The following is a 24,202-nucleotide window of genomic DNA, read 5'->3' as shown; positions in this document are numbered from 1 at the left end:
TGCCCTGGAACCCTGCCTTGCCTCCTTTTGTTCCCCTTTCCCAGCCTGCATCCCCATCCAAGCCTGTTGCTTCCAAGCTCCCTACCAAGCCTGCCCGGACTCCTCGTCCCAAGCCCTCCACTACCCCTGAACCCAAGACCCCTTGCCCACCCAGCTCCACCCTACCTGGACTTCCTCACGTTAACTCTGTTTTGTCTCCGCCCCCCCTCCCTTGTTTGTTGTTTTTATTGTGTCACCCCAACCCTCTTGTAATGTTATCTTGTCTGCCCCTGTGTATATTTGTCATGTTTTCTTGGTGTCTGTCTATCTGTCAGTCTGTCATGTCTCGTGTTTAGTGTTCCCCTGGGGAGCGTCTGGAAGCCGCTCCTTAAGGGGGGGATTCTGTCATGGTTCTGCCATTTTGTCCTTTGTTTAATCTAGTCTTGTGGCAGAACCATGACAGACCCATGTTTTGTGTGAGAGCACTGGCTTTGTTTATTCCTAGCCATGTGCTCTCAGTCTCGTCTCTTGATCCCGCCCCCTTGTTTCCTCATTAATTATCCCATTATTGTTTGATTCCTGTCACCTGTTGCCCTCATTAGTTCTCCTCTATTTAAGATCCTTGTGTTTGTTGTCCTGTGCTTGTGCATTGTTTCTGTGATCCTGTAAGTACTCTGTCTCAGTTAGTCTAGTCATAGTCAAGTGTTAGTTATATAGTGTTTTGTCAAGTTTAGTGTTTATTGTCATAGTCTAGTCTTGTCCAGTTTAGTGTTTATTTAGTATCTTGTTATGTTGTTTTGCCCCCTCGTGGGTTTTATTTTCTGTTTTGTACACAAATAAAGGTCCTATTTGAGTTATCTGTCTGCATTTGGGTTCGTCCTTCACCAAACCATAACACTGGGATTGGTGATGTAGACATAACCGACATTATCATAATTCCTCCCGCTTCAGACTCACAGCCTGTAAGTTAACTCTTGTTAGCATTGCATTGTGAGCGACTCTTTTAAACATGGTAAGGAGAGTCACATTTCCATCTGACGTCAGAGGTATTCAGGCCAATCACAACGTACAGATTAGCTGGCCAATCTGGGACATAGAGCTTTTTAAATCTGTGCGTTTCACGAAGAGATTAAAATCTCGAGCTATAAAAATGTACGATATGTGGAAAATAATGTTTTTTTCACCATAAACCACGCAAACACACTGTATTATACCAAATACACAAAATAACATTTTTTTTACCAATGAAATAGGTGCACTTTAAAATATATTTCAGAATATACAAAAAATTGTCAAAAATAAATTTTTGTAAACACATTGCAAAATTTATTTCAGCACATATATTATTTGTATAATCGGAAATATATTTGAAATTATATTTGAAAATGTATTTTTTGCCGTATGGGTTAGATGTGAAATGTCAACCGCCCTTTATTCAGCATATTCATCAAATCATTCTAGATATTACAACTCGCGAGATCCACCAATCAGACGAGATCCCTGGCTGACGCAGTTTAATGTATAACTCATGAAATGATAAAAAACTTTTGCATAACATTACACACTAATAATAATGAAAATAAAGAATATATTCGGTGTGTTACAACATATGAGTACTTACGGTAACACATTCATTTCATCTTCTGAATGAAAGCTCGCTAAATCACCACCAATAGCTCGACAGAAGTCACGTGCTTCAAACCAATTCTTTTTCTCATCCTTCTGCTTTCTGTAGACCTAAGAAATACATACAGTATGAAAACTGTGATTATCCTAAACAAAATTTAGCTACACAGCTCAGTGTTTCAGGAGAATCGTGTGTCTTCACATTTACCTGAATACAATTTCCTGGATCTTTTTTAATCCAATTATCCGGGCAGCTGAGAGGTCGTGTGGTCGGAGGCTCTCGGGTTGTAGTGACTCCTTCTGCCATTTTCTTACAGATGTATTTCTGTTTAGTGTTGCAGGCCAATACATCCCATAATCCTGCTGAAGTTCCTGTTAACATTGCTACACAACCTCGGTGCTTATCTGAGTGTGAAAATACAAAGACGTGAGAAGTTAAACTCTTGTAGATTTGACTTTGATTAATGTCACACAGACCGAACACAATGAAACTCATCAACATACCTGGCATGCCTACATTAAAGTGTGTATACTTGACTTCATCACCATTGCTCCACTGGAATTGCTCAGTCTGATGAGTATTAGACAAACCAATCCAGAAATATTTCTCAGATCGAAGACCAACCAGACTGATGAGAAACGCATTCTCATATCTAATAGCAAAGATATGACATTGTATTATTAATTTCACTGTAATTTAGTAAAGTGTTACTTAATATCATCTACTCACCTGCTGCCAACATCAACCAGGTTAGCTGCGGTCTGCTCACACGTCAGTTTGGCATCATCAAAAGTTTTGGTTTCCATGGCAACATTATAACAGTAATAGCCAAACCTGAACCAACCCTGTGAAAAGACATTCCCAATATCAACAAATGTCCCTTATATATAATTTCATCTGTATATTTACACAACTCTTACAGTAATACACAACAACACAACTCTGTCAACTTCTCATGACCACATAACATACAGAAAAAAACACAGAGACTGTTAAAATATATTAACAAATAGACTGAAGAAACATGTATGATACATGTCATATAATAAACACAACGAAGTCACACAATAAATGCAGTGACAAATTACAAATCAAAGCCAAGCAAAATCAGATTTTAAGTAAAAAGTAAAATAGAGAGTATGAGGTGATGCAGACTTACAGCTGGACATCCAGGACTGATGACCTCTGGAGATCCTTCAGGTTTAGTGGAAGCTTTCTTCTTACAGATGTAACCATGAGCTCTTTCACACAGATGATCTGACCACTTTCCCTCCTATTACACAAATGTAAAACATCACTAATGAAGAATTATGAACATAAAACAAACAGATAAAACTATAGTGAGAACGAGGAGCAAAAAGTATATAAAAACTACCCACCTCTCCTCTGATGAGAACACAATCCTCCATTCGATTTGTGATGTGTGAAGGTTCTCCAACAAACCATTTAGTGAAGGTGACGTGTGATCTATCTGACCACTCAAACAGATTCTGAATCCTTTGATCATTAAGACCAATCCAGAGCTCATCAGTTGACACTACACAACAACAACAACACTTAATTTTATACCACCAACTGATATTAAATTATTAGAGTAGCAACACTAACAAAGATTTTGATAATCAAATAAACAGTCAATGATTGCTTTATTTGTATGTTGCCAAACAGGCGCCATTTAAGCCTATGTGTTTTATCGTCAAGGTCACCACCATATTGGACCTTGCAAGAATGATCTACAAACAAACCAAAGTAAACAGGAGAGCTGTGGCATTTCTAAAAAGCACACTAATATTCATATTTTATGTTATATCAAGCACTGGGTAGAAATATTAATGTTATAGTGCTTTTTAACCCAAAAAAACACCTCAGTTCCACCGTTGTGTTTAAGGACAGTCCTGTCATGTCCAATATGGTGCCAAAAGTGGCTTATGGGACAGGTAATTGTGTCAGATTTACTTTCTATGCTCAGCTGTTCACATTTATACAAGAACGTGTATGTTTTTGTGTGTGTTACCAATGCAATTTAGTTAAACAGACATACTGTATCCAGTCTGTGATATGATGAAACTGTGTTCTTCTATGTTGTGAATGCTGGCCAGATCTGATCCTTCTCTGTGACACGCGGCCAAAGCATCACTCCACGTCTTATTTGTGCGCTGCAGATAATAACATTGACCAGCGTACGGCACCCACGGCACTGGACAGAAGTTAGGCTGATCTACACCTGAGAGAGAGAGAGAGAGAGAGAGAGAGAGAGACAAACATATAACATTAATTGAATATGAGCTCTGTGTGTGTGTTCCCACAAAACTAAAGAGGTATTATATGGTGTACCACATGGATCAGTTCTAGGCCCTAACCTCTTCACGTTATTACATCTACATTTAGTTATTAAGCAGACATTTATTTCCAAAGTGACTTACAAATGAGGTAACAATAGAAGCAATTAGAGCAACACAAAACAGCAATACATCAAGGCTAAGACATTATACATAGCCAAGGTTTTTTTTTTTGACAGAGAATGTAGAGATAAGGCTAGAAAAAAAGCACGATAATAGCAAGTGAGGTGTTGGCAGAATTTTTTTTGTAGTATTTTTGTCTTGTTTTCATTAAAAATATCTAAAAATTCTTAAATTAAGATGCCTTTTCTTGATGAGCAAAACAACCCAAGAAAATAGTTTTTAGACCAAAAATATCAAATTTAAGTGATTTTGTGTATAAAACAAGCAAAAAAATCTGCCAATGGGGTTTTGCTTGTTTTATGCACAAAATCACTTAAATTTGATATTTTTGGTCTAAAACTAGACTAATTTTCCTGGGTCGTTTTTCTCATCAGGAAAAGGCATCTTAATTTAAGAATTTTTAGATATTTTTAATGAAAAGAAGACAAAAATACTAAGAAAGTAATGTTTTGCAGTGTAAGCAATTGAATGTAAGGGGGCGCTGACCCAATGGTGATTTTAAAGGCCAGGAGCAGAGGTTTGAATTTGATGCGAACTGCTATAGGAAGCCAATGTAACCTGACAAAGAGAGGAGTGACATGCGCCCTCTTTGGTTATACATGCTATCTCAAGGAGACATTATTAGGAAACATAATATCAGCTTTCATTGTTATGCTGACAATGTCCAGCTTTAAATTTCCTCTGAACCTGTCGAAACCAACTCCTTTTCTAGGCCAGGGGTTCTCAAAGTGGGTCCGGGGACCCCTGGTTGTCCGTGATCCATACCCTGGGTGTACGCAAGATAAATTGCTATAAATTATAAAATTGTGCTGTATTATTAAATAGGGCAAGATAATACACTCTTTAAAAAGTGCTAAATTAAAAGTTCTTCACAACAATGTCATACAGAGGTATTCAACAGATTTTTTGAGTTTGAAATGAGTAGCATGCCAACACAAGGGTCAACCGCGCGTTCAGCAATTATCTTTTGATTTAATATATTTTTATATAGTCCCAAACGAGCTTCATTTAGGAAACCTGAAATTGTGTGTGCCCGTTGTTTCTCTCTTGTTAAAGATGCCCTACATTAAGAGCTGCAGATGACGTGCTTATTTTATCAACAGTTAAAATAATATTAATTAGCATGTGCAAGTGCACTTCATAATGTACAATGTTATATTAGGGAAAAATATTTAGACATACAATCAGTAACCTGCATCGGCCCATGGGCGGGCCCTAGGGGCATAGCTATGGGTTTCTGTACTTTTACATCAAATATTCAATCAACAATCATAAACTTTGCATCATTTATACACTCAAGATTCACGTTCTGAGCTTGTTTTTGCAATAAATGCATTGGAGTGAAAAGGATTCAATGAAATGCAGACGGACCGCATATTATTATGAATCTCCGTACTTACATATCTTGTCATGTGGTTCTAATCATTTTGGACAAATCCAGGAAACTTTAGCGTACATTGCAGCTCAAGGGTCCACTCTTCAAAATGCATCTCACATTTGAATCCAAAACAATGAAAAAATGGGGAACAATCCTGCAAGATCCTAATTTATTGTATATGCGCAATTCCGATTAGTATGATCGATCATGTTTATTTTCTATCAAATATTGATTCTTATTGGGAGAAAATGTTGGTCATTTTTGTGATCTCTATTAATTCATCTATTTATTGACCATACACTCAAAATGACACCTTTAAATATAAGCCTACCTTAAAACAACATCAGACTTTGAAGAAAATTTTAAACTTAAAGCCTAGTTGATTACCATTTTGTTGGGTGTGGTTGGAGACAGGTGGGGCTCGTAACCCTTCCCTACCTCCAAAGTGGGGAATGGCAGAAAAAGTTTGAGAAACACTGAGCTAACGTTACACACTGAAAAAAATGATTTTCAAGAAAATGTTTTCAGTAAAATTATCTAAAAATTCTTAAATTAAGATGTTTTTTCATGATGAGCAAAACGACCCAAGAAAATAAGTCTTGTTTTTAGACCAAAAATATCAAATTTAAGTGATTTTGTGCATAAAAAAATCTGCCAATGGGGTATAAATTTAATATTTTTGGACTAAAAACTAGACTTATTTTCTTGGGTCGCTCTGCTCATCAAGAAAATACATCTTAATTTAAGAATTTTTAGATATTTTTACTAAAAACAAGACAAAAATACTGAGTAAATTTTTTCTTGAAAGTAATTTTTTGCAGTGTTGTATAATTGTTTGTATGGCTCTCTTGCAGCAGCAAGTGACTTGTTATGCAGATAAGTTGCAGAAGTTGTATTCCTTGGTTGTTTTCCTTAACACCTTCTGAGTGAAACAAACAGCCGTGTGTCAGGTTTGTGTACGCTGCCGGGCGGACTTGCGTTTGTATTTTTGCCTGCAGCTCTTAATCTTCAACCCATTCCCAGGAAGCTTTTTTCTTCTTGTTACATTGGCAGGTGTCATTTGAGTGAAATGTTACAGATATACTGCCGTCTGCTATACCGGAGGTGAATGTAGCAAACATCAAATACACTAATGTGGGATTTATTATAGAAAGACTAAAAATACAGGAGAAATACAGGAAATCGTTTAGACGGGAAGATGGCGGGAATTAATGGTAAAATACGTGAGAAATCCCGGGAAAAACGGGAGGGTTGACAGGTATGAATATTTATGGTTATGAGAATGTGATGAATAGAATTAAAAAACTCAAAACAAGAAAATAAGATATGTGGGGAAAATATGAGTATTACCAGCAATGCTGAGCATTATAAGTTATTTTATAAGTTATTTGGCGAGCATAAAGCAGTTGTAATTATAAATATAATTCATGTGATGTGTGTGTGTGTGTGTGTGTATGTGTGTGTGTGTGTGTGTACCTGGTAATTATCACGTTGTGGGGACCAATTGTCCCCACAAAGATAGGAATACCAGTGTTTTTGTGACCTTGTGGGGATATTTTGATGTCCCCATGAGAAAACAAACTTATAAATCAAACAATATGATGTTTCTTGAAAATGTGAAGTAGCAGAAAGTTTTCTGTGATGGTTGGGGTTAGGGAATGTGTAGATCATTCTTGTGAATGATTGCGTTTGTGCACTGTATGGACACTGAGAGACACCGTACTAGGGAAAGTGCGCATGCGCAGGAGTCCGGTTGGCGCTGTTATATATTCGCCTGCCGGGTTGAAGGGTTTTAGTTTCGGTTTTGTTGTCTGTGGCTGTGTATGCTGTAAACTGAATATACGCTACATGTTTACATAATAAATACAGCTGGTTTGAATTTACCATGGGCTCATCACTCATTTCTACATGGTGTCAGAAGATGAAACGAATCTATCGCCTGTGAGTTTTGTTAAACACAAGTTAAAGTTACGATTAAAGACGTGATGGCGGATGGATTTCGTAGACCAGACCCCCTCGTTTTCGACGGGAACCTCGCAGAGAATTGGCGAGTTTCTGAACAGGAGTACGACATCTTTATAGCAGCGGCGCACTCTGACAAGTCTGACAAAACAAAGGCATATATCCTCCTCAATCTCGCAGGAGCGGAGGCCATCAAACGGGAGCGTTCGTTTGTTTATGCAGCGGAGGTGAGAGCGCAAGGTGAAGGGGGAGCCATTATCGTCCAAGCTGAGTCTAGAGAAGACCCTGAGTGTCTGAAACGAAAATTTCGGGAGGTATGTAACCCTCAACATAACAAAACTATGGAGAGACACAAGTTTCATTCACGAAATCAAAAGCAAGGTGAAACTATCGAATCCTACATTAATGACTTGAGGATCAAAGCTAACGGTTGTCACTTTGGAAACCTTACCGATGAACTGATATGTGACAGAATAGTATGTGGCATCAGAAATGACAGCATAAGAAAGGCTTTGCTACGTGACAGCGAATTAACTCTCACAAAAGCTATCACAATCTGCCGCATATGTGAGATGACTGAAGAAAGTAATAGAACGCTAGCCATGCCCCAAACAGCAACCACTGTCGACGCAATTCAGCCAAATTCCAGTGGGTGGCACCAAAGGTCAAGATATAAACCTCAAGCAGGCAAACAAGAGGCAAAATGCATTACAAATTGCAGCAATTGTGGAGGTAGCCATACTGCACAGAGAGACAAGTGTCCTGCTTTTGGCCAGCAATGCCATAACTGTAAAAAATTCAATCATTACAAAAAATGCTGTAAGTCCATATCATACCGCCAAGGCTATGAAAAGAAAAGCTATGCAAGGCACAAAGACTATAGAAAATCTGTTCACCAGTTGGAACTGGAAAAGACAGACAACAGCGTCTGTGATGACACTTTTTATGTGGACGGTGTTGAACTCAATGACAAGTGTGTGAACACCATCACTCCTCAAACAGAAAGAACAAATGAAGGATTTGTTACACTGCACATACATAACAAGCCCTTTTAAATGAAAGTAGATACAGGTGCTAAGTGCAACGTGATGTCAAAAGATGCCTTCCAAGAACTTGCTGATGGCGAGCGACCAGTAAAATGCAGCAAAGACACCAACTTAGTGGCTTATGGAGGCAGCAAAATAGAAACTACTGGTATAGTCACACTGCCTTGCTGTTTAGATGGAGAGCAACACACAATACCTTTTTTTCTCGTGGACCGAGATGTAGTGCCACTTCTGGGATTTCGTGCATGTGTGCGCATGGGTATTGTCACAATGAGCCCCCACGTTCATCATGTTAGCACTGAGAACGATGACGATTTCACCCAACAGATACTCGCACAATACAAAGATGTGTTCAGTGACGAGCTAGGGAAACTTCCTATCATATACTCTATGACACTGGATCCAACTGTACAACCAGTAGTTCGTCCTGCACATCGTATTCCAGTGGCAATGCAGACACGTGTCAAAGCCGAGCTCGACAACATGCAGAATAACGGTGTCATAACTACAGTTTCAGAACCTACAGACTGGGTCTCGTCTATGGTAGCAACACACAAGAAAGACAAACAAGAAATCAGACTGTGTATTAATCCAAAGGACCTCAACACTGCTCTGAAGAGACCCCACTATCCAATGCGTAGCGTTGAGGAAGTTGCCACCCAGATGTCAGGTGCAACGGTGTTCTCTGTATTAGACGCAAAGAGCTCATTCTGGCAGATACCTCTCGATGATAAGTCATCAATGCTCACCACTTTCAGCACACCGTTCGGGCGCTACAGATTCCTCCGTATGCCATTCGGCATAAGTTCAGCAAGCGAAGTTTTCCAGCGCTCAATGGAGCAGCTATTTGCAGGATATCCGTGTGCTATTATAGTGGACGACATCATTGTAGGAGGTTGTGATGCTACTGAACATGACACCAACCTAAAACGAGTGCTTGACCCAGCCCGGGAGATAAACCTCAGGCTGAATCGTCTCAAATGCAAGTTCCGCCTGGACCAGGTCTGCTATGTAGGCCACATATTTACAAATGAGGGCCTTAAAGCCGACCCTGCCAAGACCATGGCGATCACAAACATGCCAGTCCCTCAGGATGTCCCAGCAATGCAGCGATTTCTTGGCATGGTAAATTATCTTGGGAAGTTCATCCCGAACCTAAGCGAGATGGCAGCGCCTCTGAGACAGCTCACACACAAAGACACTGCGTGGTGCTGGCTTCCACAGCATCAGCAGGCGCTCGATCGTCTCAAATCGTGCCTATCCAGCCCTCCAGTCTTATCTTACTATGATGTAAGGAAACCAGTTACACTGACCTGTGATGCGTCATGTTATGGACTTGGTGCTGCATGTCTACAGGAGGAGAGACCAGTCGCTTACGCATCTCGCACGCTCACCGACACGGAAACCTGTTACGCCCAAATCGAAAAGGAGCTATTGGCAGTGGTGTTTGCGTGCACCAAATTCAGGGATTACGTGTATGGGAAGCCCACAGTCATTGAAACTGACCACCAACCCCTCGTAACGATCCTAAAAAAGCCCATTCACACTGCTCCTGCCCGACTGCAAAGGATGTTACTACAGTTACAAGCTTATGACATCACGCTGGTCTACAAGAATGGTAAGCACATGTACTTAGCCGACACCCTATCACGAGCTCCAAACAAACCTGTTTCACAAAGCCCAGCTGCAAACAGTACATTTGACATGATGTCCATCAGCTACATCTCAACTAACAGACTAGAAGAACTCCGGACACACACAGCACAGGATCAGGTGCTACAAACTCTCAGCACAGTTATTCAACGTGGATGGCCTGACAAAGAACGCAGCGTCCACCCATCCATTCGTTCATTCTTCCCTTACAGAGATGATCTGGTGGTGGAAGATGGAATAGTAATCAAGGGCCACAAAGCAGTAATTCCGCACTCTCTGCACCGGGAATACATCAATATTGTACACAGAGGTCACCCAGGCTTAGAGGCAACCAGACGCAGGGCCAGGAGCACTGTCTTTTGGCCATCAATGAACAAGGACATTGCAGAAGAACTGATATCATGCTCCATCTGCAATAGCACCAGACCACACCAGCAAAAGGAACCTTTACAGCCACATCCAGTTCCAGCCTTGCCATGGTCTACGGTGGCTACTGATATGTTTGAGTGGCACGGACAACAGTACCACGTGCTGGTGGACTCATACTCAGGGTGGTATGAAATTGACCTTCTCCGCGACACAACTTCAGCAGCTGTGATCACAAAGCTGAAAAGGCATTTTTCTGTCCATGGAACACCTCACATCCTCATCAGTGATAATGCCAGGCAATACACAAGCCAACGCTTCAAGGATTTCGCCAAGCAGTGGGACTTCATTCACGTCACCAGCAGCCCGGGATATCCACAGTCAAACGGATTGGCAGAAAGAGCAGTCCGTAGTGCCAAACTACTGATGGAAAAATCTCACAGAGATGGGACTGATGTGTATCTTAACCTGCTGAACATCAGGAACATTCCCCGCGACCAAGCATTGGGCTCGCCTGCAGAACGTCTGATGTCACGACAGACACGCTCGACTTTTCCTATCAGCACCAAACTGCTAGAGCCAGCCCCGAAAAACACAAAGCGGGTCACTGCCCAACTTCAAAATAAAAGACTCATTCAAAAGCGGTACTATGATGCATCAAGCCGCCCACTACAGCCACTTGAAGAAGGACAAGTCGTAAGGATGCAGACCATCAAGGGACACGACCACTTGGGCACTGTGAAGGAAGTGTGTGAGGAACCACGCTCATACATCATCGAGTCTAACGGAGGGACCTACAGGAGAAATCACCGCCACATCCTCCCAGTCGCCGAGCCACCACCACTACAGGTCAACCCAGCAGACTTTGATTGTCAATACGCCAATCCGGCTACACCAGTCAGTCCCCCACACACACCACAAACACCACACATACCTCGAGAGACCCAGGTAACACCTCAGCCTACCAGCAATCAGCAGAGGCCTGCTGTTCAGTCTCCAACGAAGGTAACACCAGGTAACACACTGTACGTGACACGCTCGGGTCGCGTCTGTAGGCCTAATCCAAAGTATAAGCTATGAGCATCTCACTGTTATGGACTGCGAACCAAGGACATTTAAAAAACAAAAAGAAATATTTTTTTGTTATTTTGCAATAGACTCTATGGGACTCTATAGCTCTGATTATAGTGCATAGCATAAAGCTCTATGTTATAAAAAGAAAAAAAATAATAATTTTGTTCCAGTGAAAATGTCTTCATATGCCACTTAATGCACTTATTTCACAAAAGAATGTTAAAATGTTTTGAATGTTACAAGTACAATTTCCCAATATGGAAAATTTAACTGTTATAGTGTTGTAAGTCAATACCTAACCTTTTATTCAGTTTCGCCGTAGGAAGCACAATCTAAAGAAGGAGGATGTAGATCATTCTTGTGAATGATTGCGTTTGCGTACTGTATGGACACTGAGAGACACCGTACTAGTGAAAGTGCGCATGCGCATGAGTCCGGTTGGCGCTGTTTTATATTCGCCTGCCGGGTTGAAGTGTTTTAGTTTCGGTTTGTTGCCTGTGGCTGTGTATGCTGTAAACTGAATATACGCTACATGTTTACATAATAAATACAGCTGGTTTGAATTTACCATGGGCTCATCACTCATTTCTACAGAATGGGGTAGGTAAGGGGAATAGAATATACAGTTTGTATGGTATAAAATGCATTACGTCTATGGAATGTCCCCACAAAACATGGAAACCAGAATGTGTGTGTGTGTGTGTGTGTTCATGTTTATTAAATCATACTGTAAAAAATACTTTGCTGCCTTAAAATTTTTTGTTGAATCAACTCGGATTTACAAGTCATTTCAACTTGCTATTATTCATCTTGACTAGAGATGAGTTGTTATAACTACAGGTGAGTTGTTATAACTTATAAAATATAGTTGAGAAAAGTCAACTTAATTTTATAAGTTATGACAACTCATCTTTGTTGACATGACTTGTAAATCTTAGTTGATTTAACAACAAATTTTAATGCAGCAAAGTTTTTTTTACAGTGAATACATAGCAAAGAGTTGTATGTCTTATGACTCAAACTTTGTGTGTGTGTCTCCTTGTGATCAGCTGACACGGATGAGGACTGGAATCTGGGGTTTATTCATTAGCGACCACATTCAAAATAACAAGTATTTTGTTATAGACCTTAGGGTTTAAGAGCTGCAAACATTTTAGTTTGGGGTTGTCATTTTTCAGAAAATGCTCAAAAATAGGGATGCCAGCATAACAGGCTAATCACACCTATACATATATAATATAATACCATGCAGCAAAAAAGGTTCAAAAGCTATTATTGGGATGGTGTCTTTATGGAACCATGCAACCACAAAAGGTCAATCTATATACCTGTTGAAGGTGTGATATCTGTTGAATTTCCCTTGCGGCAAATGTAACCTAACTTCTTACTGCAGGCCAGACTTTCCCACTTGGATGCTTTACCAGCGTTTAATGCAGCACAGTTAAGGCCGGGCTCCAGAGAGGGATGACCTACAGAAATATAAAGATGACATTCAAACAATAAAAAATACTGCTCTTAATTACCTTTCAGATCTATTACAGCCATATGCTCCATCCAGATCACTTAGGTCTGCTGGGCAACTGCTTGTAGTCTCCCCCAATGCAAGATTAAAGAGCAGAGGTGACCGTGCCTTTGCAGTAGTGGCCCCAAAACTCTGGAAAAATTTACCTTTGTACATTAGGCAGGCACCTTCACTTGCTGTTTTTTAATCTCATTTAAAAACATATTTGTATAGTGCAGCATATAACGCAGTATTAGAGTTACCTGTTAGGAGTTCTTTTAAACCTCTTAAACCCTCTGTCCCGGATCAAAAATTATTTAATATTACTTAATATAAAATATTCCTTTAATTTTTAATGGTCTGTCATAGATCCCAGTACCACATATGAGATATTGTTTGAAAGCTTAAAATCTCTACTTTCTGCAGATATTCATCACTTTGACATATATTTTACTGTAAGAAAGTTATTTACACTTAATTTACACTATCACCCCCACCCATATTTTTTTATATCATTTAATATTCACATATTTCATATTTTCAATCGTCGAATGAATAATGAGGTAAAAAATCGTCTTTTGTAAACGTATGTGAAACTTGAGTGTGAACTGCCTCAGATAGCCACAAATGCTACACCATCTTTTCTCTTAGGTCCTACTATAAAAAAAATTGTCCCTTCACAGCATTTTCTTTGGTTGTGTGCATGAATAATCCCTTGCTATTTATTATGTGCAAAACAAAAAATTAATATTTATATGAAAAGTGTATTTTCACACCCTTTAGTAAAATAAGAATAACTTTTGAATTCGACATTTAAAGACATCTTTCTTTTTAGTGTGTTTACTGTCTGCTGCTGGTAACAACCAGAATTATCTGCAGTCTGCTAGAGCACACAGAACCAGAGTTATTCACTTTCAAAAACAAGAAAATTTGGTGTTTCATCATATGAAAAACAACATAAATAACAATATTAGTCACAAACAGCAGCTTTTTATGTTACTTAAAAGGGTTTCCTGTAAAATGATATAAAGATATTGCATTTATTCCAATGTATGTGGTTATGGGGACACTTCAAATATGTTTAGGCGGAAAATGTATACAAAAAGGATATTATTCCTCCTTTCAGTTGGAGTAAAATAACTTCTGCATAGATTATGATAGAGAATTTTTTTCCTCTGTAGGCTGACATTAACAAAACTGTCTGCAGGTTGTTGGAGCACCCAAGGCCACTTTTAAATAAAGACTTAAAAAAAACATCAAAAAGCGCCTGTTTATTTTTGTGTTTATTAGAGGACTGACAACACATACAACCATGTTTAGCACTTTCAACAGTGTTTTATGTAATTTCAAAGGCTTTCGTGTAAAATGATACCAAACTTTTGTATGTACACCTCTGCATGTGGGTATGGGAAGCTTTTGAAATTGGGTAGGCCAAATCCAGGCGGAAATCCCCAAAATAGCCTCAGGGTGTGTGTTACTGATCATTATCGTTTTTATTGCATATTTTATTGTGTTTTTATTTTATTTTTATTTGATTCTTTTTATGCTTTTTATTTCTACTGTTTATTTTATACTGTATGTACAACACTTTGGTGAACACCTGCTGTTTTAAAAAGGTTCCCTATAAATTAACTTTGATTTAATTTGAAAACATTTACATCTGAAGAGTTTCGTTGCAAAACGAGATAACCACTATTTTTTTAATTGTTCAGAAATCTCGTTTTTTGGTTGTGCATTCCAATTAATTTCAATTCAACTGCAGTAGGTTTGTTTTGATTTAAACCTTCATAACTTAAAAAATACAGCTAAGTAGCACCATAAAACAAAATAATAACATGAAAACATAATAATAAACATGTTTTGACAAAAATGTAAAAAAATGGATTTATCTAGTTTTGCAACGAAACTCTTCATCTAAACCATTGATCTGCTTTTCAACTGGATCATGTATAAAGTTCACTGTGTTTCCTTACAGCAAAATCCCAAGTATTAAATTAACAATGCTCGGTGTTTATATGGGTCCACAGAGTGTTAAAAAGTAACACTGAAGCAGAGTTAAAAGGACATTTTCCAGCTCTCCTAGAGTTAAACATTTGAATATTATGCAACGCCTGAAAATAGTCCTCTACTTTTGAAAGTTACCAAGGGAACTATTTTCGGGCAGTGTGTAATATCACTACACCTGCTGTTATAGACGCAAATTGCATTTTTATTAATCCAGAATGGGAGTATAGTTCCTAGCAATATCGACCTAGAAAATCACAACTTTTAATTTTCTGTTGGTCTTAGTACACGAACTACAGAAGAGTCAAGTTTTAAATAGGAAAAATATCTAAAGTCTTTATGTTTAGCGTGATGCTTATGGTCTAATTACAGATTCAATGGATTATGCTAAGCTATGCTAAAAGTGGTACCGCTAGACCCGGAGATCCAAAACGGTACAAATCAAATGTTTAACTGTAGGGGTGCTGGAAAATGAGCATTTTTTCAAAATAAGTGGAATGTCCCTCTAAAAGCTGCAATTTGTGACTTTATCCTCTCTATCAAAATATCTGCTTGAAACCTAAAAATTGCATGTTACATCTTACATCTTACTTGTAGAGATATTTATTAACTTAGGTTTAGATGTTGGCTTTGTTTTATTTAAAGTCGTCATTGTGGTGATCAATGTTTGTGTTAGGTGGACTCTTGATTTTAGCTTATTTGTTTTTTTTTCTGGCTGCTATAACTTTGTGTGTTTAAAGCATCTTTGTTGTGACGAAGAAGAGACCATGTTGCAATTCTATTATGGTGGTTGATACATAATGTCAAACATCATCATCTATAAAGTGTTTGCTTACTCATCAGAACTATCTTTCTCTCTCAGTAATGTGAAACTACAGTATGAGATCCAGCACTCTCATAGCAGTTTGTCATTCTAAAAATTTTGAAAGAATGTATATTTAAATATTAACCATTGTGTAATTTAAACACACAAACAGCAAGACAAGTATGAAACACAACAATGGTAACAAAGAAAATTGTCAAAATGTTCATTATTTACGTATTTATGCTGCAGTGCATTCTGGGAGTTCTGGATGAGATTTGTCATTTGTTGATATCCAGCATGCATTGCAGCATGAAGCTTTTCATTTTATTGTCACCATTCTTAAGATCCATACTCTTAATGTGTGTGTCTAAATTAGACAACATTTAATTTTTTTTTTGTCACAACAAACATGTTTTAAACACACAAAGTTATAGCAGCCCGAAAAAAATAAACAAGCTAATAATAAAGAGTCCAACTAACACAAACACTGATCACCATAATGGCTACTTGAAATAAAACAAAGCCAACATCTAAACCTAAGTTAATAAATAACTCTTATTGTAAAATTCAATTTTAGGTTTCAAACAGAGATGGCAATAGAGACGATAACGTCACAGATTGCTTTATAACACTCTGTAGTGTGGACCTATATAAACACTGAGCATTGTTAATTTAACACTGGGGATTTTGCCGTGTCATGAATGTTAGTTACCAGGAGCCCAGTTGAGATATCTGAAGGGGTTTCCATTACTCCACTGCCATCCACTCTCAAAGTCAAGACTGTTGAGTCCAATCCATATTGCTGAACCCAAGAGATCTGTCAAGCCTGATATATAAAGTTCATGAAATGCTACTTTGTTTAGTGGATGAAATCATTTTAGTTTAGAATAATAGTGAGATCTGTGTACCTGATATATAAGACTGTTCATGTAGTTCTGATATACTGAGAAGATCTGCATCTTGTTGTTGGCAGCTGGCTCGAGCTTGATGCCAGGTCAGTGCCGATTGTGTGTTTCTCTGATATAATACACCAGTTACTGGATCACTGTCCCACCCTGAGACGTCTTGAGTCAAACAATAATTAAAATTACAATCAGTTTTAAAAGCTTCAAGTGCTTTTGCATGCATTTTATCATTATATTTGCTGTATTTTATTTATGGTCTTACGTTTGGTTGGACAGATGCCCCATTTCTTGTCAGTATCATAATCTGTCTCAGTTGAACACCACAGTTTGCTGTCTGATCTTCCCTCCGTGATGCACTCAGCGAACCACTTGTCATTAAACTTAAAGGGAAACTGACATGGCTTTCCAAATGAATTCCCACCCAGAGTATAAATCGCTACAGGACACAAAATTAGAGGAAAGAAAGAGAAATATCAATGTAGTGAACGAGTGAATCTCCACTGATGGGTTGTAACTCAAAATAATGAACAGCAGGGTGAAAAGCAAAGAGAAATGATATCAACATCATGAAGTGCACCCCAGTTCCACACATCTACAAAATTAAAACAGTGACGTCTTAAAGATTGTAGAAGGACTATTACAATAAAAGCTATAAACAGAATTACAAAACACTAAGCTGAGCTAAACCAATGTCAGCGTATCCCTGTAAAAATATCACATAAATGTAATGATAACATTTACTAAATTTTCAGTTGCTATCCAAAGTTTGTATTCATTACTTAATATTGTAGATGTACCTTGATATCCATGAGAACACAGATTGTCTGTAGTCCCATAAATCTGCCAGCGACTCCAAGATCCATTTCCCTTAAACAGCATCATATTTATCTCTTCATTATTGCCGTAGTTCAGATGTAACGGTTGTCCCTTTAAGCCAAACAAGGTCTCCTTTTTACATTCCCAGGTCTGTAGAGGACTGAGCTCTTTACAGGGCAGAAGGATAATTTTCACCCAGTCTTTAACGCTTTGAGCTCCCAAACAGAGTTTAAGAGAGACGCTGATAATTCTTGAAGATGAAACCCATCGGAAACGCTGAGCATCAGAAGATACATCACACGGTGCCGTCTGTATAACACTGGCATTAATGACATTCACACATCTGTTGTGAACCTTATTGTAGATGAGAAAAGAGCTGCTGTCTAAAGAAAAATAGATATCAATGTCAATGATATTTAATTACACTGACCAAGTTTTTTTAAGTCATTCACTAAACCTGAAGTGCCACTGACATGCAGAACTCATGAAGCATCTATATTATTTATATCTACTGTATTTGGTTTAGAATGATGCTCAACCTTTAACACCACATCTAGATAGACAGATACATTTGTATGTTATATTTATATGTTACTGTAATGAAAAGTGAAAAAAGATATTAAATATTTAAGTGTCCATTATACAATAATAATATCTTACATTCAAAATAAATGTTGAAAATAAACCAATGTACCTGTTTGACTGGACGGCTGTACTGCAGAATACAAACAAATCAAAACAAACAGTTGAACACAAAACATCTTCATATCTGAACTTGTGATCCACACATGAAGAAATCCAGCGTGTGTTTGGGAAGTTAGAGACTTATATACACTCTTGTTAAAGTTTCTATACGGTCATGTGGTTAACGTGGTTCTGGTTTAAAAGTAAGTCGAAAGTTTCTTCCTCATTTGAACTTCTTAGGGAGTTTTCCATTTTTCCTTGTAAGCAATGTAGACGCATTTTAAGGCCTTTATTTGTTTCTCCAAACATGAGATTTAAGTAGATGATTCAGTGGCACAAAAGTTATTTCAGGAAATTAACAGAATTACCAGTAAATTCAATGATGTGCTCTTCACACACTTAACAACGTGTCATTTTTACCAGTAAGATATAATTTGCACACACTGTAAAGAATACACAGCATTTTTGTCAAATCAACATTTATTTTATATTACTTTCACTAAGTTAAAATATTTCAATATTATTATTATTTTTTTAATTATGTTAACTTTTTACAAGCCAAAACTTAAAATAATAACTTAAATTGACTCGCAAAACAAATTTTACTAAATGCTAATTTTTTTAACCTGCCTCAGTACCTTTTGGAACCAATAAACCCTTTCAGAAAGCGTTGTAAGGTTAGGGGGTATGGTGATTGAGCAATCTTATTATTTAAGACAAAATATCTGCTAGGTGAATTTGGTTACTTACTTATACCAGTAGTACAAGCTCTCTTCGGCAGTATTTTGCTCAAAGGAATACAAGTACTAATCTACAAGTACAATAAAGTTACAAAGGTAACTTTAAATAACACATCTTTAGAATATAAATCAGAACATGTACGGCAACACTAAAACATAAACATATAAAACAATTATACGTTAATCAATGATTGATAAAAATATCCACAAAACATCCATCAAATCCTTTAATAGATTCACCTCATTATTTATTTAAATACAACAGCCAATAACAAGTCTTAAAGGAATAGTCTACTCATTTTCAATATTAAAATATGTTATTACCGTAACTAAGAATTGTTGATACATCCCTCTATCATCTGTGTGCGTGCATGTAAGCGCTGGAGCGCGCTGCGACGCTACGATAGCATTTGGCTTAGCCCCATTCGTTCAATGGTGCCATTTGGAGATGAAGTTGGGAGTGACCTAACACATCAACGTTTTTCATATTTAAGACGAGTAGTTATACGAGCAAGTTTGGTGGTACAAAATAAAACGTAGCGCTTTTCTAAGTGGATTTAAAAGAGGAACTATATTTTATGGCGTAATAGCACTTTTGGGAGTACTTCGACTCGCCTGAAAAGTCCGCTCCCCTTCTCCCTCTCATAATGGGAGAGGGAGGGTGTTACTGCGCCGAGTCGAGGTACTCCCAAAAGTGTTATTACGCCATAAAATATAGTTACTCTTTTAAATCCGCTTAGAAAAGCGCTACGTTTTATTTTGTACCACCAAACTTGCTCGTATAACTACTCGTCTTAAATAGGAAAAACGTTGATGTGTTTGGTCACTTCTAACTTTATCTCTAAATGGTAGCATTGAATGAATGGGGCTAAGCTAAATGCTATCGAAGCGTCGCAGCGCGCTCCAGCGCTTACGTGCACGCACACAGATGATAGAGGGATGTATCAACAATTCTTAGTTAAGGTAATAACATATTTTAATATTGAAAATGAGTAGACTATTCCTTTAAGCAGCATACCTTTCAGTATTTTTAGTTTTAGACGTAGTTCTGTGTATTTAAATTAGATTATTTATTTTGATTAATTATGAATATGCAATTTAGCTGTAGTATGATATTTTTGAAAATAACAAATATTTGAAAATAATGCACACTTCAAGGAGTTATGCGGCCACGAGTCAGTTATTCCGCTTATAGGCCTACCACAATTACCACACCATAAGACATTGTTCAGATGTTTATTTTAAGACATTTGACAGGTTTTCCATTTAAAATGCTATTGTGAGTCAGATTTTTTTTTTAAGCATCTCATCTAAAGCCTGGTTTTCAGTAATGAACTGTAATGCGGTCGACCGAGCTGGAATAATAATTGAATAATAATGCACAGTGAATGTTTCTCAGCCAATGAGAATGAAGCATTAAAAGGACTGTAAGTAGGGTTTTAAGTGTTTTATTTATCAAAACCAATGTCTTTATTCATAAATATGTCCTCATTGGTGTCAAATGACCTCTGCCAGTGATCTGATTTTTCTTTGTAAGCTTAGAATTTTTTCTCTTTACTTACATTGAAGGGGTAAGTCCAAGGAGGCATCCATATCGTTCCACCGTACACTCTAAAAACAAACGGTGCTATATAGCACCAAAAGTGGTTCTTTGCTCGTAATCATAGAAGAACCGTTTTTAGTGCCATATAGCACCGGTGAAGCACCTGTGTAGAACCATATAGTGCTATGTAGAACCAAATGTGGTGCTATAATGGTGCTATATGGCACCTATATGGTTCTACACAGGTGCTTCACCGGTGCTTCACCGGTTCTATATGGCACTAAAAACGGTTCTTCTATGGTTACGATTCAAATCAATAGTTTTGGTGCTATATAGCACCGTTTGTTTTTTTAGTGATAAACTATAATAGCAGAGAGGGACAAAAAGCACTTGCCTACCAACGTGTTTCCACAACGCGTTTTCATTCAGAACACGTCAACCAGCTGCAACGGACAAGGAGATCAGTAATTACATAACGACTACCATAGTTGCAACACGCATTTGGAAAGGGGAGGCGCTAGAGAACACTGTTCGTTTGAATGCAAAATACAATTCCACCACTAGATGGTGGTAAATCCTACTTATTGCGCCTTTAAACCGTGCCAATGTATAAAGTGTGTGTGTGTGGGGGTAACAATTAATCATGACACACACTAAAAATACCTATCCTATATTGATTCAAAGGCGATATTATGCACAGCTCTTTCATGTACTATGATTCTTAAAAGTCATGCAGTGTGTGTGACGACTGGGAACAGGAGTAAGGACGCAAGTGCAGAATTCGTGATGAATAAATAACATTTCATAAATAAACAAGAAACAAAACACGAGAATCAAACAACGGGCAGGTAAGTAAACACAGGAACACTAAAACTGAGAACAGATACAAACATGGAATCAGCGACAATGATCCGGCAGTGAGTATAGCAGAGACAAGGGTATACCCACACACTAATTGACAACAGGTGAAACAAGACAGGCAATCAATGAGTAAGTGTCCAGGTAATAAGAATCAGAACAGAGACAAGACATGACACGGACTAACCGTGACAGTGTGGAAGCCCCTGTCGCACCAGTCGCGTAGCTATGGCCCACCCACCTGCCTATCCAGTAAAGCCTATTAGTTATCCTAATGAGTAAATTATGTTGCAATTATCACTATACTTGACCTATAAAATAAATATATATTTTTTAAATTCTTGTTTGCTATTATAATAAGGAATAAGTTAATTTTGTAAATAGTAGTGCAATAAATAGCGCATTTCGAACAGCCTCCTCGCCCCTCCTACACCCCACATCATACACCCGGTTTAAGGCTGACACATAAGGAATAATGAGAACTGCGCTGCTTCATTGTCTTAGAATAAAGGTCACGAAGACCTTCGGTGAGAAGACTTTACAGCTTGATGGTGCACACTTAAACATCACCGTTGAGGATTCTGAACATGAGGTGATGGTTCAACAGCTAAAACAGAAAAGTTTTTGCCCACTTTTGCGCCCATGAGCCTTCTGGTCTGAAAAGGAGGTGTGTTCAGACGCATTGTTGGTGCATTGCTATTTTGAGGCAAATAAAATAGACTACGCCACTGACTAACAAAAACCTGCTCTAAAGTCAATGGAGCAATATTGCTTTTGTTATTTAATGAGCGCATTAGTAATATGCGCATATAAGGACGAAAACGCGCATTTGCTTATCGCATGGATGCGCAGCAGCACACAAACGTTTAAAACATGAAAAATCTAAAAATTTAAATGTTTAAAAAGATTATTATTGAGTGTCTAGGACTGGACATAAATGAGGACCGATTATGAGACGTTAGAAGGCGTAAAAAGCTGCTTCACCTGTAGCCTGGTAAGTAATTAAATGTTTTGCTTTAAACAAATGCAAATATGATGTTTATTAAATTTAGAATTTTTAATGCTACCCCACAGATTTATTATATATGATGACTTTGTACCTGTGGATATGATGAGATGAGAAACGTTTTTAATGTTATGCTTAAATTTCAAAACACCCGGCGCTGTTCTAGTGCTGAAACGGCACGTTTATAAATGATTTATCTCATGTTTGTTACAAATAAACTATTTTTAAAGTACAAACCTTTTCTTGCATATTTGTAAATTATTCTTTGAGATTACACAGGTCATGTAGGCTATCCATACATTTACAAGAATTAAAAGCCTGCTGTTTTTACTTCCATGATTGAAAGAAATCAACTTTTAAAGGTTTAAATGAAGAATTTCATTGCAAAACGAGATAACTCTGTTTTTAACATTTTTGTCAAATTATTATTATGTTATCATGTTATTATTTTGTTTTATAGTGCTACTTAGCTGTATTTTTTTAAGTTATGAAGGTTTAAATCAAAACAAACCAACTGCAGTTGAATTGATATTAATTGGAATGCACAACCAAAAAACAAGATTTCTGGGAAAAAAAATGGAGTTAGCTCGTTTTGCAACAAAACTCTTCAAATACCAACAAATGAGGCTACTATTTAAGTATTTTTAAAGTACAAAGCTTTTCTTGCATATTTGTAAAATATTCTTTAAGATAACACAGATCATCTGAGCTATCAATACATTTACAGCAATTAAAAGCCTGCTATTTTTACTTCCATGACTGAAAGAAATTTTTTTTTTTTAATATCAATCTTAAAGTCGCCATGAAACGGAAGTAGCGATTGCCTTATTTTCCCCGTGGTGACGTATATCCGAATGAAACGGCTTTTGAGATGAAATAAGGCAGGGCTGGATTCGAATTTATCCATCGAGATCTGATTGGATCGTTTGAAGTTGGGTCGTGTTGACAATTGCTAATCGCTGCGACCTTCTCCCGGACCCCGCCCACCTGCCATACTTTTGACCGGAAGTGAAGAGAGATCGTTTTGAGGACAGGAGGAGATTTGCATTTTTTATTAAAGATTATGAGCACACACAAATTTTTTAAAAATAATGAAGCTCACAGATAAGTCATTTGTTAATAATACCACAATATTAAATACATATATAAAGTTTTTCATTTCAATTTCATTGCGACTTTAAACTGGTGGTCTTCTTCCTCCGCTTAGTTTTTTAGTTTACTAATTCTGCCAAAATATGGAATCGGGATGGCGCCAGTGCAACTGGCTTTTAAAGGGGATGAGAGATGAGACTCTTATGGGTTTATTGCACATTGCGCTTAGATTGTTAAAATAGGGCCCATACAGGCTTTTGTTCTTATTAAACTGTGATATATTACAGCTGGTGTAGTTGTGTGTTTGTATATTTTGATAACAGATGCATTTTCGGTTAAGGCCCACCTGATTTTCTCACTCAGTTAACTTACGGACCTACGACATTTTTCAGTTTGATTCCCCTTCAAGGCAATATATTTTTTTAAACTAGGTTGCATTAAGGGTATTATCCTGTAAAATGGAACTGCAGTAAAGGCATCATACTGTAAAAAACATGTACAGTTATGATACTGTAATGGGGCAGTTACAGTACCGCATATATACAATAAAAAGTCTAACAGTGCAGATCCATCATGCAGTGTCAAAACAGCAGCGACTGAATGCTACCCCAGATAGTCATGCAATGTGAAAAGATTTGTGACCCAACTACTTTGAAAATCGTGCAGTCTGAACTCAGCTTAACACAGATTTAGACAGATTT

General features: G+C 37.7%; 1 protein-coding gene across 2 annotated transcripts in view; it reads right to left on the bottom strand.

The window, feature by feature from the left end:
* Positions 1-18,424, bottom strand: part of LOC129453357 (macrophage mannose receptor 1) — a 54,099-nt gene extending 35,675 nt beyond the window's left edge. Inside the window, exons 1-13 of one of the 2 annotated variants that reach the window (XM_073859574.1) lie at positions 18,273-18,424; positions 17,560-17,961; positions 17,025-17,198; positions 16,766-16,921; positions 16,570-16,683; positions 12,876-13,016; positions 3,648-3,830; positions 2,986-3,143; positions 2,766-2,879; positions 2,336-2,451; positions 2,110-2,258; positions 1,814-2,010; positions 1,601-1,716 (exon numbers count right to left, since the gene is read on the bottom strand). In XM_073859574.1, the coding sequence (XP_073715675.1) occupies positions 1,601-1,716; positions 1,814-2,010; positions 2,110-2,258; positions 2,336-2,451; positions 2,766-2,879; positions 2,986-3,143; positions 3,648-3,830; positions 12,876-13,016; positions 16,570-16,683; positions 16,766-16,921; positions 17,025-17,198; positions 17,560-17,961; positions 18,273-18,345 (2,093 nt within the window). In that variant the 5' untranslated portion in view covers positions 18,346-18,424. The remainder of the gene's footprint in view (positions 1-1,600; positions 1,717-1,813; positions 2,011-2,109; positions 2,259-2,335; positions 2,452-2,765; positions 2,880-2,985; positions 3,144-3,647; positions 3,831-12,875; positions 13,017-16,569; positions 16,684-16,765; positions 16,922-17,024; positions 17,199-17,559; positions 17,962-18,272) is intronic. The other variant, XM_073859575.1, reaches the window with a different exon arrangement.
* Between the last annotated feature and the right edge of the window lie 5,778 nt (positions 18,425-24,202).

This window comes from Misgurnus anguillicaudatus, chromosome 21, assembly GCF_027580225.2.
Source record: "Misgurnus anguillicaudatus chromosome 21, ASM2758022v2, whole genome shotgun sequence".
NCBI lineage: Eukaryota > Metazoa > Chordata > Actinopteri > Cypriniformes > Cobitidae > Misgurnus > Misgurnus anguillicaudatus.
The sequence above is the reverse complement of the archived record's forward strand: the minus strand, read 5'-3'. Positions and strand labels throughout refer to the sequence as shown.